At 41.2% G+C, this 14,318-nt stretch overlaps 1 protein-coding gene across 8 annotated transcripts in view; it reads right to left on the reverse strand.

The window, feature by feature from the left end:
* Nucleotides 1-6,793: 6,793 nt before the first annotated feature.
* GCNT1 (glucosaminyl (N-acetyl) transferase 1) overlaps nt 6,794-14,318 on the reverse strand; it is a 45,965-nt gene continuing 38,440 nt past the window's right edge. For all 8 annotated transcript variants that reach the window (XM_070590756.1, XM_070590759.1, XM_070590760.1 and 5 more), the window contains 2 exons: nt 13,364-13,512; nt 6,794-11,551 (listed from right to left, as the gene is read on the reverse strand). In XM_070590756.1, coding sequence (XP_070446857.1) covers nt 10,123-11,511 — 1,389 coding nt within the window. In that variant the 5' untranslated portion in view covers nt 11,512-11,551; nt 13,364-13,512 and the 3' untranslated portion in view covers nt 6,794-10,122. The remainder of the gene's footprint in view (nt 11,552-13,363; nt 13,513-14,318) is intronic.

The following is a 14,318-nucleotide window of genomic DNA, read 5'->3' on the forward strand; positions in this document are numbered from 1 at the left end:
ACGTGTTCCCAATGGATAGAGCATTGTGTGCAAACAGAAGGTGGCTGGAGAGGCGGGTAAAGGCCAGATCACGAAAAGCCTTATGTGCCATTTGCAGAAATCAAGATTTTATCTTTTAGGTATTAAAGAGTCATTGAGGGCCGGCCCAGTGGCCCAGCAGTTAAGTTCGCAAATTCAGCTTGGGTGGCCTGGGGTTTGCTTGTTCAGATCCCGGGTGCAGACATGGCATCACTTGGCAAGCCATGCTGTGGCAGGCGCCCCATATATAAAGTAGGGGAAGACGGGCATGGATGTTAGCTCAGGGCCAGTCTTCCTCAGCAAAAAAAAAAGAAGGATTGGCAGTAGATGTTAGCTCAGGGCTAATCTTCCTCAAAAACAAAAAGTCATTGAAAGGGTTGAAGCAAGAATGTGAAACTACCAAATTTTCATTTCTGATGTATCACTCTGACAATGGAAATTCTACGTAACTTGGCCGAGAAACTTGACCTCTCTGAGCTGCTTCACTTCCTACATTTGTAGAATGTGGACAACAACTGTGACCATATCATAGAGTTGTGGTGAGGATTAAATGACCTAATATTTGTCGAATGCTTAGGACAGGGCTTGGCACATAGTGAGAGTTAAATAAGTATTTGCTTCTACTATTATTGTTACTGTTATTATTGTTGTTGTGCTGTTATTGGATTGGAAGAGTGAGAGATCTGAGGTAAGGAGATGAAAAGCAAAACCATCTACACCCACACCGTTTACTGTCTTCATCAGCATAACTTTACTGTTCCAGAAAATTCTTGCCCTGGAAGGTAAAATTTGCAAATAACTTCATTTTTCACTCCAGGAACATCCTCAAAGACCCATCAATTCTGCTCTAAAAAGCATCAAATGACAGTTTATGCCTAGAAACTGTTTGAGCCATTGGCCTCAAAATCCTCACCTTGCTGTGTCCTCCAGGCCTAACTATTTTATCACTGTCATTATCCAAGATCCCACATCGTTGGAGCTAACTTAACCATAATTCAGAACCTCGTGAACAGCCCAGCTTGGCCCTCCTCCCACTGAGATGCTACCAGAAGCCTGGAGACAGAGCTCTCCATTACTGCAGTGAGCAAGAGACTCTGGTCCATCTTTGCCCAGATTGTTTTGGTGATATTTTCAGGAAGCCAGCATTCAGGAACAGGCAGCTTGGAAAGTGGTAACGCTCTGGGAGAAAGATGATGGGGGACTGAACGGGGCTCGAGGGCGAGAGAGGAGCGTTTGAATAGAAGCACTGTTAAGAAGAGAAACCCGGTAACTGGCTGTGGGGAGAGAGAGAACACTCAAGATGCCTCTGAAGTTGGCAACTTCAGTAACTGGGTAGGTCAACAGAAGGGTTTTCCAAAGTAGAACCTGTAAGTCAGCAGGTGCATTGACATATCATAAGCAGGACCAGCTTTCTTGGGCTTATTCTGCTTTCTATCCATCCACTGCCCTGTCCACAAAGACCCCCTCAGAGCTGGGAGGGCCTGGAGGCAAACAGTTTGGGTTAGGCTTCTCAGGTTCCGTAAGAAGATGCCATCCCCACACCCTGCTCAGTTATAATTCTCTCCTTAATTGGAAACTTTGCCTGTATATGGCTGGGTCTACTTGTGGCCTGCCTGTTCTTTCTCTGCCTAGCTGCGGAACAATTTCTGAATTGCTAATGCCCAGAAAACATAAATTCCACTCTCAAGGTACTGATGTAGATTTTCCTGAAGATTAGGGGAAAAGACAAAAGTAGGGTGACCAACTCATCCTGGTTTTAGCACTTGAAGTCCAGGGTCCCAGGAACCTCCCAAATCCTGGGCAAATCGGGATGGTTGGTCACCTGAGGTCAAGGAGAAGGTTAACACACCCTTTATAATCTCCCCTTGCCCTCAAGTTCTTCTCTACAGGCTGCTGGCCCACCCATCACCCTGCCCCCAACATCCTTTGTGGTCTTTCCAGCTGGTACCTCCTCCCCTCACATTCTTTACCAAATTCCATCAGTTTGCCTAATTCCTTCAGCAATACAAAAGCAAGCACACAGGGCTCAGCCAAACAAAAATTACCTACGGTTCCTCTCATTCCAGGGCCACCCTTCTTTGTGTGTGGGAGGGTGTATCTATCACATTAGCCAGAGAAACAGTGGTCACTATAGGAAAGCGTACCTAAACGGAGACTGTCTCTGGAAGCAGACATATATTTTATGCCAAAACGTTTCTCTCTCAAACCTCCAATGCATTCATCAAGTGTTAAGACTGACAGCACTTCTTGAAACTATTCACCCTTGGGGCTTCTCGACTCCCCTCTCCTGCTTTTCCTTCTTCCTTCAGGACTGTTTTGTTCCAGGATTTCTCACCCGCCTCTCCCCTTCTCCCGTTGCCCTCATGGAATTCATGCTCACCCACCACAATTCCGTTCTTTCTCCCCTCTGTCTCCACACTCTTTTGGGGGTGATTTCAGCAAGACTCAAGGATTAATTATCTTTGTTTCCACCCCTTTTATTTCTCAATGCGTTTGCTGGTTTAAAAAAAGTGCTACACTCAAAGCAGGGCAGGGTCTGGGGAAGGAGATGGGTCATTGTGGTGGTGGAATGGAGGTGCACAGATCAGAGAAAAACATTCTTTTTAAAGAAGCCATTTGTTACAGACTCAAGTGCTTCTTTGGCCCCTTTGTAAACGGGGCCAGTAATAGCTCCCCCTTCCAACGTTGTTGTGAAGTGACACATGCAAAGTGCTTGGAAGATGCAGGAAAGAAATGCTCAACAGGTGTGAGCTGTCGTCATTATCATCACCTCAATGGACTTCAAGGAACACATTTCAAGGAGCATTTTCCTTTGAGGGCAGGAGTAGGAAAAGCTTCTTCAAGAGAAAACATTTCTCCTTTGAATCAAGTTAAATGAAGGAATTCTGAGCGGGCCAGGAAGCATTTACTAATAAGTCTGATGACAAAGAAAGTAAATTAAAATGACCAGCAATGTTGAAGCTAGTGATTAGTTCTGCAGAAATAAATCATTTAAAAAAAAAGTTTTTTTTTAAAGAAAGCATTGGTTTCTGTTTCTCAGCTAATCTTAAAGGTAAAGACTTCATATGAAACACACAAAGTTCTCAAGTTTAATGAGATCGTCCTCCCGCACCAAGATTGCTCTTCCAAGTTCCTCCCACGGATGGTTGAATGAGTGCTGGGGATGGTGAATATTTTCAAGTCCTCCTGTGGAAGCGGAACATCTGTTTTGCATTGGCATGCAGCTGAAAGAACCAGACCATCCTCACCTGGCAAGCAATTAACATTTATCTGGTATCAGAAAGTGAAATTCCCTATGTAGATTCTCAGGAGCTAGAAGTAAAACCTCTGGCAATCTAAGCCCCCTGGGATCTTGAAGCCAGGTTGACCATGCCCTGTAGAATTGGTTAAACGATTCTTCTGGTAAGTGCTGCAAAAAGTTCTCTCCACCCAGGGTGTACAATTGGACTATCTGAGAAGGTTGCCGAGTATAAGGCCTCGGGACACATTGCTAAGCGCCAAAGCTTAAATCTACAAACTTTTCGTGGGTGAAAAAGGAGTGGAGAGAAAGCAGGGCTCCTTCCAAGTAAAGGCTGGGGGTGAGGAGCTTTAATAAGATTCCCTAAGGCAAACCATATGTGGAAAACACTCCAAATAAACACTTGGCAAGCAACAATTTCATGGAGCTGGAGGGAATCGCTCAAAATATCAAGATGTGATATTCCAGGGAAATTCTGAATGCTCCTTTCTGTTCAATATCATTTTTTTACATAATTGGGATCACATTATATATAATTTTCCAGTTTACTTCTCTTATAGTAATTTTCCATGGCATATGCATACTGTAAGATTCCATGATATCCCATCACAGGAATGTAAAAAAAAAAAAGTACAGTTATTCCTGTCACTGGAGATTTATGTATTGTTACATTTCAACATGAATAAGGATGTGACAAACATTGGGCTTAAATGTGGATCCAGATCTCTGATGATTCCCTTAGGATATTTTCCAAAAAGTGAATTATTGATCAAAGAATTTGATTTTTTTCCCTGCTTTTTCTCCCCAAATCCCCCAAGTACATAGCTGTATATTTTTAGTTGTGGGTCCTTCTAGTCGTGGCATGTGGGATGCCACCCCAGCATGGCCTGATGAGCGGTGCCATGTCCTCGCCCAGGATCCGAACTGGTGAAACCCTGGGCCGCCAAGGTGGAGCGCGAGAACTTAAACGCTCGGCCATGGGGCTGGCCCCAAGTTTGAATGTTTTTAAAGTCTCTTTGTGGGATTAAACTGCTTTTTCAGTAGGTTTTAACAATTCTCTGCAGTATAAGCATGTGTTTCTCAACATAGTCTCATAAGTATTGAGGACAAATATTAAAACAAAAAAACCCCTGCTAATTTTGCTAAAAATTAAATTGTTTTAATTTGGATTTTTATTGAGTTTCAATTTTTCATATTAGCCATTTCAGTTTCTCCTTCTGTGAATTGTTACATATTTGGTTCATTTTACTCTTAGCATCTTAGTGCTTCTTAAAAATGTATTAGTATACAGGGGTGGAGGGTTAACAAGGAGTGACCACTCAAGGGGACAGAGTTTCTTTTGGGGGAGATGAAAATGTTCTAAAACTGATTGCGATGGTTATACTAAAAACCATTGAATTGTAAACTTTAAATGGGTGAGTTGTATGGTAATCTCAATGAAAAATATTAGCATCCATAATTTCCATATTAAGGTATTCACCCCCCCCCCTTTCAAAATTTTTTGGCCAATTTTCCAATTCTGATTCTTTGGTTTTTTCAATATTCCAAAGACACATACTTTTAGTTAAATCTATAATCTGTTCCTTAAAATGAATCCTTCTGTGGCCCTAATTTGGAAAATTCCATCACATGCAGATAGTCACTGATGAGGTCTGCTTTACGTTCCCTCTTAGCCCCCTGGATTTTGGTGTCCATTATGAGGCTATAGTCTAATGTTCTCCAAACAGGTGCTTACTGAATCAATTACCTTTCCCTTCCTATGTTCTGATGGTTCCTTTGCAATATTTTACATATACTAACATCTATTTCTGGGCTGTGATGACTGATATTGCTCTGAGAGTTAAATGTAAATGAACAGTACACTTTTAATATTTTTTAGCTTTACAATATGGCTTCATACTTAGTATTAGAAGACCTCATTAATTTCCTCTTTCAGTGTATTCCTAGCTATTCTTGCACATTTTTAATTTCTGATGAAACTCAGAACAATTTTATCAACCTCTTGAGAATGTGACTGGACTTACCTTTAACTGATGGATGATCTGGGAAGAAGGGACATGTTTAAAGTACTTATCAGCTAAGAGCACAAGGGATTTTTCCATCTATTCAGGTCTTCAATTTTCTTCATGTAGGTTCCACACACCTTACGTTTGTCTATCCCTTTTACAGTTTGTTGCCATGATGAATGGTAACATATTCCTATGATATCTTAAAACTATCTTTTTGCTTGAATCTGGAAAAACTTAATTTTGTGCTATCTGGAGGCAGTTTGCTAATTTCATATTAATTCTAAGATGAGATTCCTAAGCGGTCTGCTTGGACAATCTTATCATTTGCAGTAATGAAAACAGTCTTTTCTTTCCCAATAATTATAAATCATTGCTAGTTTGGGTCTTATTGCACCAAGAAATATTAAATCAATATACTGATGACAAGCCCTGCAAACTGTAAGAAAGCACACATTAAACATTCAATCTCTGACAGGCTTATAAAGGATAGGGAAAGCTCTCAAGCTTTAGAGAAAGATCTGAGGTTAATCCATTTTGTCACTTTCTGCAGTCTGTTTTACCTGACATGGGGCTGAAGAGCACACAGAAAGGTTTAAGAGATCAGGTGAGAGGACGTTTGGAGGACACCAGTATCTGGGAGAGGGGGGTGGTTTCCCTTCTCCGTCAGCTGTGCCCTGCACATGCAAACCACAGCAAGTAATAGATCCTGTTTGTGTTTGTGTCCACTGAGCTGGAACCGACTGGAACACTGCTTCCCTCCGCCAGCAGACACCAGCTGAAGGTAGTAAGGCCCTAGAAGGCAATCCTGGCTATTAAATTGCATTCTTCTCAAGTCCCCGTCTAAATCTTTCTGCATAGTCTGTGTTAAATTTTCAGCCTTTGCCACACCGTTTTCCTCTCAAACAGTTTTGCCTGGAGAATGAATCTTATGTTTTTAATCACTGCTCACACACAACATTTGTGAAGCCGGGTACCTGAGGGTTACTGTAGATATTAAACCAATTGGCTGTTTTTCTGTTCAACTTGAGGGGTGACTCAGGTCTCAAGGATTTGTGAGCTTGTTTTGCAGATGAAAGAGAATGCCTACGGGGAGGTTACCATCACCAGATGGCTGGCCCTCAGCAGCTACTGAAGCCCAGAAGTCAGACTGCCCAGGGGCTCATCGGGAGTGACTCCCTTGTTTCCACGAAGCTCCTCCTGCCAGGCCCCTTAGCTCCATAACCCCCTGCTTTCTGTTCTTGGGGAGGTGGATTAGAGCGAACCCAGGCTCCCACCTACTGATTTGGCCAGTTCTAGTAAATCATTCTCCATCTCCAACCACCAATGTCTGTGTTTGGCGTACTGTCCATCGGGCACATGAATTTGAGACTAACAGTATCATTTGTTCGTTACAACATACCACATCAACTACTTAATTTAATATTTGAGAGCTGGTAGCTAAGGAAAAAAGCATAATTTGTAGAAACAAGGCATTGATTTCTGAATCGTCATGCCCACATTCAAAAGAATAAAACCGACTGTAACCATGTTTGCCATTTAATAGTATTGCATTTATTTTATATTGAACATAACAAGAAATGATTTTTATTTTTCTAAGCCAACTGAAAAAGTCCAGTTCAATTGACCCTACAGATGAAATGAGTCAAAATATGGCTTCCTCCCCAACAAATAACTACAAAAGAAAATCCACTTATGTTATTTCATTTAAGTGAATTGTACTGGATGAATGACACAAATACATGTTTAGAGACAATAATGCTTCACATTTGCAAAGCTGAGCAGCTGTTTACCATGGTCTGGGAAGAGCCCAGGTAATTGCCTAAAAAAGAACTGTTTTTTGTTAACTCTTGTCCTTAATACGTGAATCTTGATGCAGTACTTTCTTAACTAGAATAATCCTTTCATCACAAAAGTGCAGTTCATGTGTGTTTAAAGATTTATTTGTGAATGATTTCTAATAATTCCCTACAAAAGACCTTAAATGACAGTTAAAGAAATTAAGTGTTTAATAACTGACATACATGAAGCAACTTAAACAAGTTCTATAACTTTCCCAAAGAACTTGTATTTTGCTCCTCCTGAATGCACCATAGACTTCCTTTTGAAACTGTCTTTTTGACTCTTCAAATTGCTGGTCCCAGTAGTATGATTTTCATCTGCTTTAAGTTATGCTGGATAGTATAAAAATAACGAATTACATACAATCCCTCTAAGAGGCATTAGCAATAGGGTAATGTTGGGACACGTCTCAACAAGGGCTATTCCAGAAAGATGAGGTACCACAGCTACAGGACAGATGGTGGGTCCACAGTTGCAGCATCGGGCTTGGGAGAATGGCCTCGAGAGTCCTATTTTTATACCTACGGTAGAGAAAAGTCCCTCAAAACCTGCCAATTTAAATGTAAATCAGACGCAGGCACACCACAATAAGAGTACTGAGATGAATGACATGAACTTTAGATATTTACATATATATTTTTAACATTCAACTTTGCTTAATTCAAAAATTCATATAATTTAAAGCAAATGGGCATGATGTTAACAACCAGTGACTCCAGGTGAGGGTTATATGGGGTCCACTGTACTATTGTTTTCAACTTTCCCATAGATTTGAAAATTTCAAAATGAAAAAATGTCCAGAAGACAAGACACCATGAATAGAGTGAAAATACAAGGCACAGACACAAAGTGTCACTGAATATCACTGGTTTTAGAGCAAAAATGCCCTACCTTAAAGGTAAAATCTTTCTGCTAAGAGAGAGCACGGGAGAAATATTTCACATGCAATCAAAGAATAAACAGGTTTAGACAGTCATGGAGATGGAACACTATGCATATAATGGCCTCACTGACATCATTTCTTGAGTTTTCAAAGCAAGTATGTTTTTTTGGGTCCAATATTGGCTGCCACATCAAATCATGCAACACACAGCAATCCACTGACTTGCACGTTTACAAATGATGATAAAGGTTTAAAAAACGTGAAACTTTCGTTCGGGAGGGTCAGTATAACAAAGCTCTCCATAAAATAAAAATGTTTTCTACCTTTGAGGAATAAAAAATGTTTTCTCAGTTGAATGTCTGAAAACTGATATCACAAACTTCTCATGTACCATTTAAGTGGGCTATGTTTTAAAAATAAAGTACATCATTTTGATTCTTGTTTAAAGTCCAAGCTAAATGATAAAGCTTCACATTTCCAGTTAGATCATTGGCTGAATGGTATCAGTTTAGCAAAAGAGCAAGTTTTGAAAAAAATCTTCATTTACTTTGAGATATGAGACAGCACAATAGCAACCTCAAATCATCCGTCTTTTGGCGAAAAAGTAGAGTAAAAACAATATGCTCTGAATAATACCAATACTGAAACCATCTGCCCCAAACCTAACATTCCCTTTAGGGTTCCCAGGCCTTCATGCGGAACAACGGCACAGCTCTTCCCTCCTCATAGGTTCTAGGACAGAAAGAAACTTACAAGGGCTAAGGAACAACCAACGGGCAGGGAACATGAAGAAGAGAGGAGAGCAGGAGCCAGTTCCTTTCAAATGGAGACAAAGGTGACATAAGCATGCAACACCCTGGGAGGTTGGACACAAGTGGATCCCAAGAGCAACAGTCTCAATGTCTAGGAATAGTGCCCACTACTGGGTTTTAACATTCATCATAGGCCTCAGAAATTGTCTAAATATGACTCCTTCTCTTCCCCTCTCCCATACCAACTTCACCTTTGTGTCTTAGTTCTCCACACTAATTATCGTGGATCGGATCACTCAAGAGAGCTGAGGCAGCCACACAGGGCACTAGGAAAACAAGTTTTTATACAGCTTGATAGCTAGGTCTAGGGAGACTGAAGGGAACAATAGAGAAACAAATATTTGGAAAAACTGAGTGTTACTCTGTAGAAACTGGTAACAACAGACAAAGATATCTTAACTTTTCTAATAATCTAAGATGATATCTTTTCTAATAACCTAAGACGATTCATAGAATCAACTAAACCGGAAATAGCCAGTTTTTTGTTTTTAAAAACAAATGCATATTGTTAGAAGCAAAAAATTTGTCAGAAATATTCAGGTTCAATCAAGCCCATTTTTCAAGTTCCCTGAGATGACATACAGATACACTACATAGAGCAATATGACAGCAGAAACTGAATTATTTAGAAGGATCATTTAAAGTCAAAATTTCTATTTCAACAAATATAACCAATAAGATAAATTACATCCTTACGATTGGTTGTTGCTATAAATGTATTCAAATCAGGAAAACTGTCATATTTAAAGCTCTCAGAGTAATTTTGGCACAGGTCAAATCTTGTTTTAAGTCCCTGAGCACTTTTAATAGGCTGGGTTTTTGTGTTTTTTTAAAGTTTTTTTATTTTTCCTTTTTCTCCCAAACCCCCTGGTACATAGTTGTATATTTTTAGTTGTGGGTCCTTCTAGTCGTGGCATGTGGCACGCTGCCTCAGCATGGTTTGACGAGTGGTGCCATGTCTGCACCGAGGATTCGAGCCTGCAAAACCCTGGGCTGCCGAAGCGGAGCACGTGAACTCAACCACTCGGCCACAGGGCCGGCCCCAGTAGGCTGGTTTTTATATTCGGCCTCTTCCCCGGCCACCTCTCCCGACAATGCCTTGCAACCTGCCCTGGCGTCACATTAACTCTAGGTCAACATTTAATGCTGGAACCTTTCTAACTGACTGTGTTCTGCAGAAACCATGTAGCTTCTCTGACATGAAGAATTAAGAGTCCCCACCTGCTATAGTTTTTCTGATGTTTGTTAACAGGGCAGAAGCATCAGAGGGGGCACCTCTCATGCATCCTTCTGATTGTTTCTAAAATTGTCTACAACAAATGGTCAGTGTTTTAACGTCTCCAGGGCTTTATGCCTCAGATGCTCATCCAAACACTGGATGGCAAAGAGGTCAATGTCCGTGTCAAACTTATTGGCAAACAAGTGGTGCATGCGCAGCATCCAGTTCAAGTCACCTGCTCCAAAGACGCACACAGAACGAACGTGGACCCCGCTGCAGGGTGGGTAGGGGGCACCCTTGGAAATGTCACCTTCAAAGTACTGCCACTTGACAAATCTAGCAATCGCATGCATGTCGGACATGTCATACTTATGGCTTAAGGACAGCGAGCCTGGGACTTCAGGGATCCGCTGAAGAGTGGCCCAGAGATACTCATCCGGGCTGTATGTGTCTTTGGCCCACTCCATAAACTTCTGGATTTTTTCATTCTCTAGAACGTACTCCACATACTCCCTACTGACCACAAAATAGGCACTGCCTGAAAACAGAGGCGTTTCAAGAGGAGGGTGCACTTTGTCAGTCCCTGTGTTTGTCAGCTTTCCATTTACGACTGCATAATGCTTTTTCCACCTTTCTTTTTTATTGGATGGCATTCTCTCAGTTTCTAGGTTGTTTTCTCCCATTAACGACTTGAGCTTCCTGACAATTTCCAGGTTGGTTTTAATAGGAAAATCCATACCACAAAGATTGATCAAGTACTTCCAGTCTGCACTCATTCTGTAGAGGTCCTGCATGCAGTTGAGGTCAGCCTGAACGCGACTCCATGAGGCGTACACCACGCTCTCCAGCTGACTGGCCACAAAGACATTACTGAAACAGGATGCGATGCCAATCACCGCCGCCAAAAAGGAATCCTCTGATTTTCTGTCCACATGAATGCAATAGAAATTCTGTGGCATGTAGATGGCCCTCAGGAGCCTGTCAAGCATTTCAATTTTGTGATGAACGACTATAGAATATGCTATTGGAAACTCTGCCTCTTCTTTACTAAGGGGTTCTACAATATATTTGCGCCTCTTGATGAAAGAAGTACAATCATTGGTCATGTTTATGTAGTCGTAGGCTGTCCACCGGGGGCGCTTTCTAAATTTCACTGTTAGAATCTCAAGCTTTACCTTTTGGATTTCATCGACATCACCCTGTAAAACTTTGGTGCAATTAATATCACTACTAGGATTCTCGCCAACCAGCTCCAAATGTCCAACGCTTACAAATTCAGGCTTTTGATGAATTCTTAAAACAGAGAAGGTGACTACGGAAAAAACAAGCAGCAAGAAGTAGTATTTCGTGGGATAAGAAAAAAGTCTTCTCCGCAGTAACTTCCTCAGCATCTCAAACAACAATCGGGGACTTTCCTTCATTAAGGGCAGTCTTCTGGGCTTCAAGCAGTAATGGTTTTCCCTGTCGTGGCCTTGAGAGTTGTCAGTTTGCATTTATCAGAAGTGTAAAGACATCTTGAAATGGAAAATAGCACTAAAAGAAAAATAGAAAGGATATCTATGAATACAGTCCTTTATAATATCTTCCTAGGCTCAAAAACTGTTCTCTTTGCTATTACGTCAGATGTTTAAAACAAAGTGGGTCAATCAGAGGAAAAGGGGTGGTGTTACAGGAAACCAGTTTCCAGTATTAATGCCAGATTTAAAAAAAAAAAAGTCAAGTACAACGATGTGCTAGAATATCCTACAACAAGCATTTTACCTCTCAGGTATATTGAGGTGCAAACACAGTTGAAGACCAAGGCTATAATGACTGAACTCTCCATAGTTGGTGAGTTTTTGATCCCATGCCATTTCTAATTAGCATCCCTCACCTTGAAATCATTACTAATCTGGATTCCACCTGACATTCATTAATGTCCATCAGTTGGCATCAGCAACGTCAAATATTTGAAGAGATTGGATCCATTCTGCTTTTCCCAATTTCAGATTGGGGTGTGGGGGCTGGTCTTGGTCACGCCAAATATGTCTCTTTGGCATCAGGATTATTTGAGGCTGGTTTCTTTGCAGACAGGAAAGCAACTGAAAAGTAGAACTTGCTTACCCTTTTGTTAAGAGATATTTACATTGTAAAAGAACTCTCCATCTGTAAAGATATTTGTAAAGATATCTCCCTCTGTACCTGGAAGAAGGGGAGATGACCTTATCTCTAGAAACTCTTAATGAATGGGGAAGGCAAGGACTTAAATCTGCATTTGTTTATTGTGCTTGTCTGGTAACCTCCTGTAACTGACTTCCCTCCCCCTCCCAACGTTGGCATTTCTTTAAGGATTAAGCATCTTTCCTTAGGCTAGGAACTGATTGTTGCGCTCACCTGTGACCACCCAGCTCAAGACAATAGACTTGGCTCCGGCTACGCCCTCTGAGACAGCAGACCACTACCTGCTGTGTCCATCAAGCACTGTGCTGACAGGGCAATCTTGTGGCTATCGTGGGAGGGACATTTCATCACATGTGAAACACCCTTTTTGGGGGTATATAACCACTCTGTATACCTCACTTCTTCGGTGCCCTTTCTTCCTTCAGGAAGAAAGGCCCTGGGCCATGGTCCTCATAAAACTTTGTTTAATTTTCTCTTGCTATTCTGTCTCATGTAAATTTAATTCATTCTCTGGCCAGACGAACCCAGGTAATGGAGAGGAAAGGTCTTCCTCCCCTACAGGGGGTACACTTAAGGAGAAGTTCAGACACGGCTGTGACTTTTAAGGATCTTTGAAAAAAAGGCAGGTCAACTGAATTTTCAAACGGGACTGGAAAGGGTCAGCTGAAACCAAGCCAGATTTGGGACCGTACTGGGTTGACCTCACTTAGGTCACTTCCATTCCAGGCGCCACAGGAAGAGAAGATATACACAAGCCAAAATAGAGACACAGCCTTACATTTCCTGCATTGATTACAAGAGGTTATAGTAAGTAAGCCTAGCAGAAAAACAGTTGTATACAAATTGTCATCTATGACAGACCTTTTGTCTATATTCAAATTCCAGGGACCCGACCCGTTTTTATTATGCAAAATGCTTACAAATATTGTTTTGTTTCCAAAAGTCAATTTTATAACTTGGCAATTGGTTCTGTAACTAAGAAGTGCTACTGTTCTAGCAAAGAAAGTCAAATACCATCAATTGTCTCCATACCAGATTTATAAAGATTTGAAACTAGAATTAGTACTAAAACTTTAAAATATTTAATTAGGAAATAAATTGGGAATATTAATAACACAAATAAAAATAAATAATTGACCATTATTAGTATATAATAATGTTATGAAAAGTCCTTAGACTTTTTACCATTTAGGGTTAAGTAAAGTCTGGATCATTTAGTTCTGATTCCAGGTAACATCCTTTGCCCAGGTAGAGTGCCTCTCATGCAGTCAGGTTTCTTGAATGTAGTAGGCATCCAGCAATGGTGTCATGTCCCATGAGGCTTTTTAAACAATCTGTGAAATGAAAAGGGAAATCAGTGAAGGGATGTAAGTATACACCCACTCAGAAAGCATGCTGTCGAACTAATCCCACATATTCACTTTTTTTCCACAAAATTATGGCTGGGTGAGTTTTCTCTTTTAACACTTGCTTCCCTGCCGTCTTATTTTTCTAACGTTATATTTGTGGATTGCTAAAGGTTTGAAAACATCCTGCAATTAAGATTGAGCTTTTTCAAAGAAAACTCCAGTAGCATGTCCCAAAGTGTGTGTCAAAGAACCGTTTAAGAGTCCGATGTGACTGGAAAATCCAACATGTGCCATCGCCACTGGGAGGAGTCCCAGTGCTCACCGGCTCGTTACAGACAATCCTGCCACTGAATTAGCCGCTTATGTCTTTCCAACTACCTTGCCCATCACTCAACTCCAAACCTCTCTTAGGAAAGCAAACATTGGGAGATTCTGCTAAAATACAAAAGCATCTCAACCATGAAAACATCAGATCCCTACACAAAATTACACCCTTAAGTAATTTCTGCCCCAGATTGGTTCAAGGTATTTGACAAAATCACTATCAGGGCCAGCCCAGTGGTGCAGCAGTTAGTGCACACGTTTTGCTTCTCGGTGGCCTGGGGTTCGCCAGTTCGGATCCTGGGTGTGGACATGGCACTGCTTGGCAAGCCATGCTGTGGTAGGCGTCCCACATAGAAAGTAGAGGAAGATGGGCACGGATGTTAGCTCAGGGCCAGCCCCCCTCAGCAAAAAGAGGAGGACTGGCAGTAGTTAGCTCAGGGCTAATCTTCCTCAAAAAAAAAAAAAAG

This window comes from Equus przewalskii, chromosome 22, assembly GCF_037783145.1.
Source record: "Equus przewalskii isolate Varuska chromosome 22, EquPr2, whole genome shotgun sequence".
NCBI classification, from domain to species: Eukaryota; Metazoa; Chordata; class Mammalia; order Perissodactyla; family Equidae; genus Equus; species Equus przewalskii.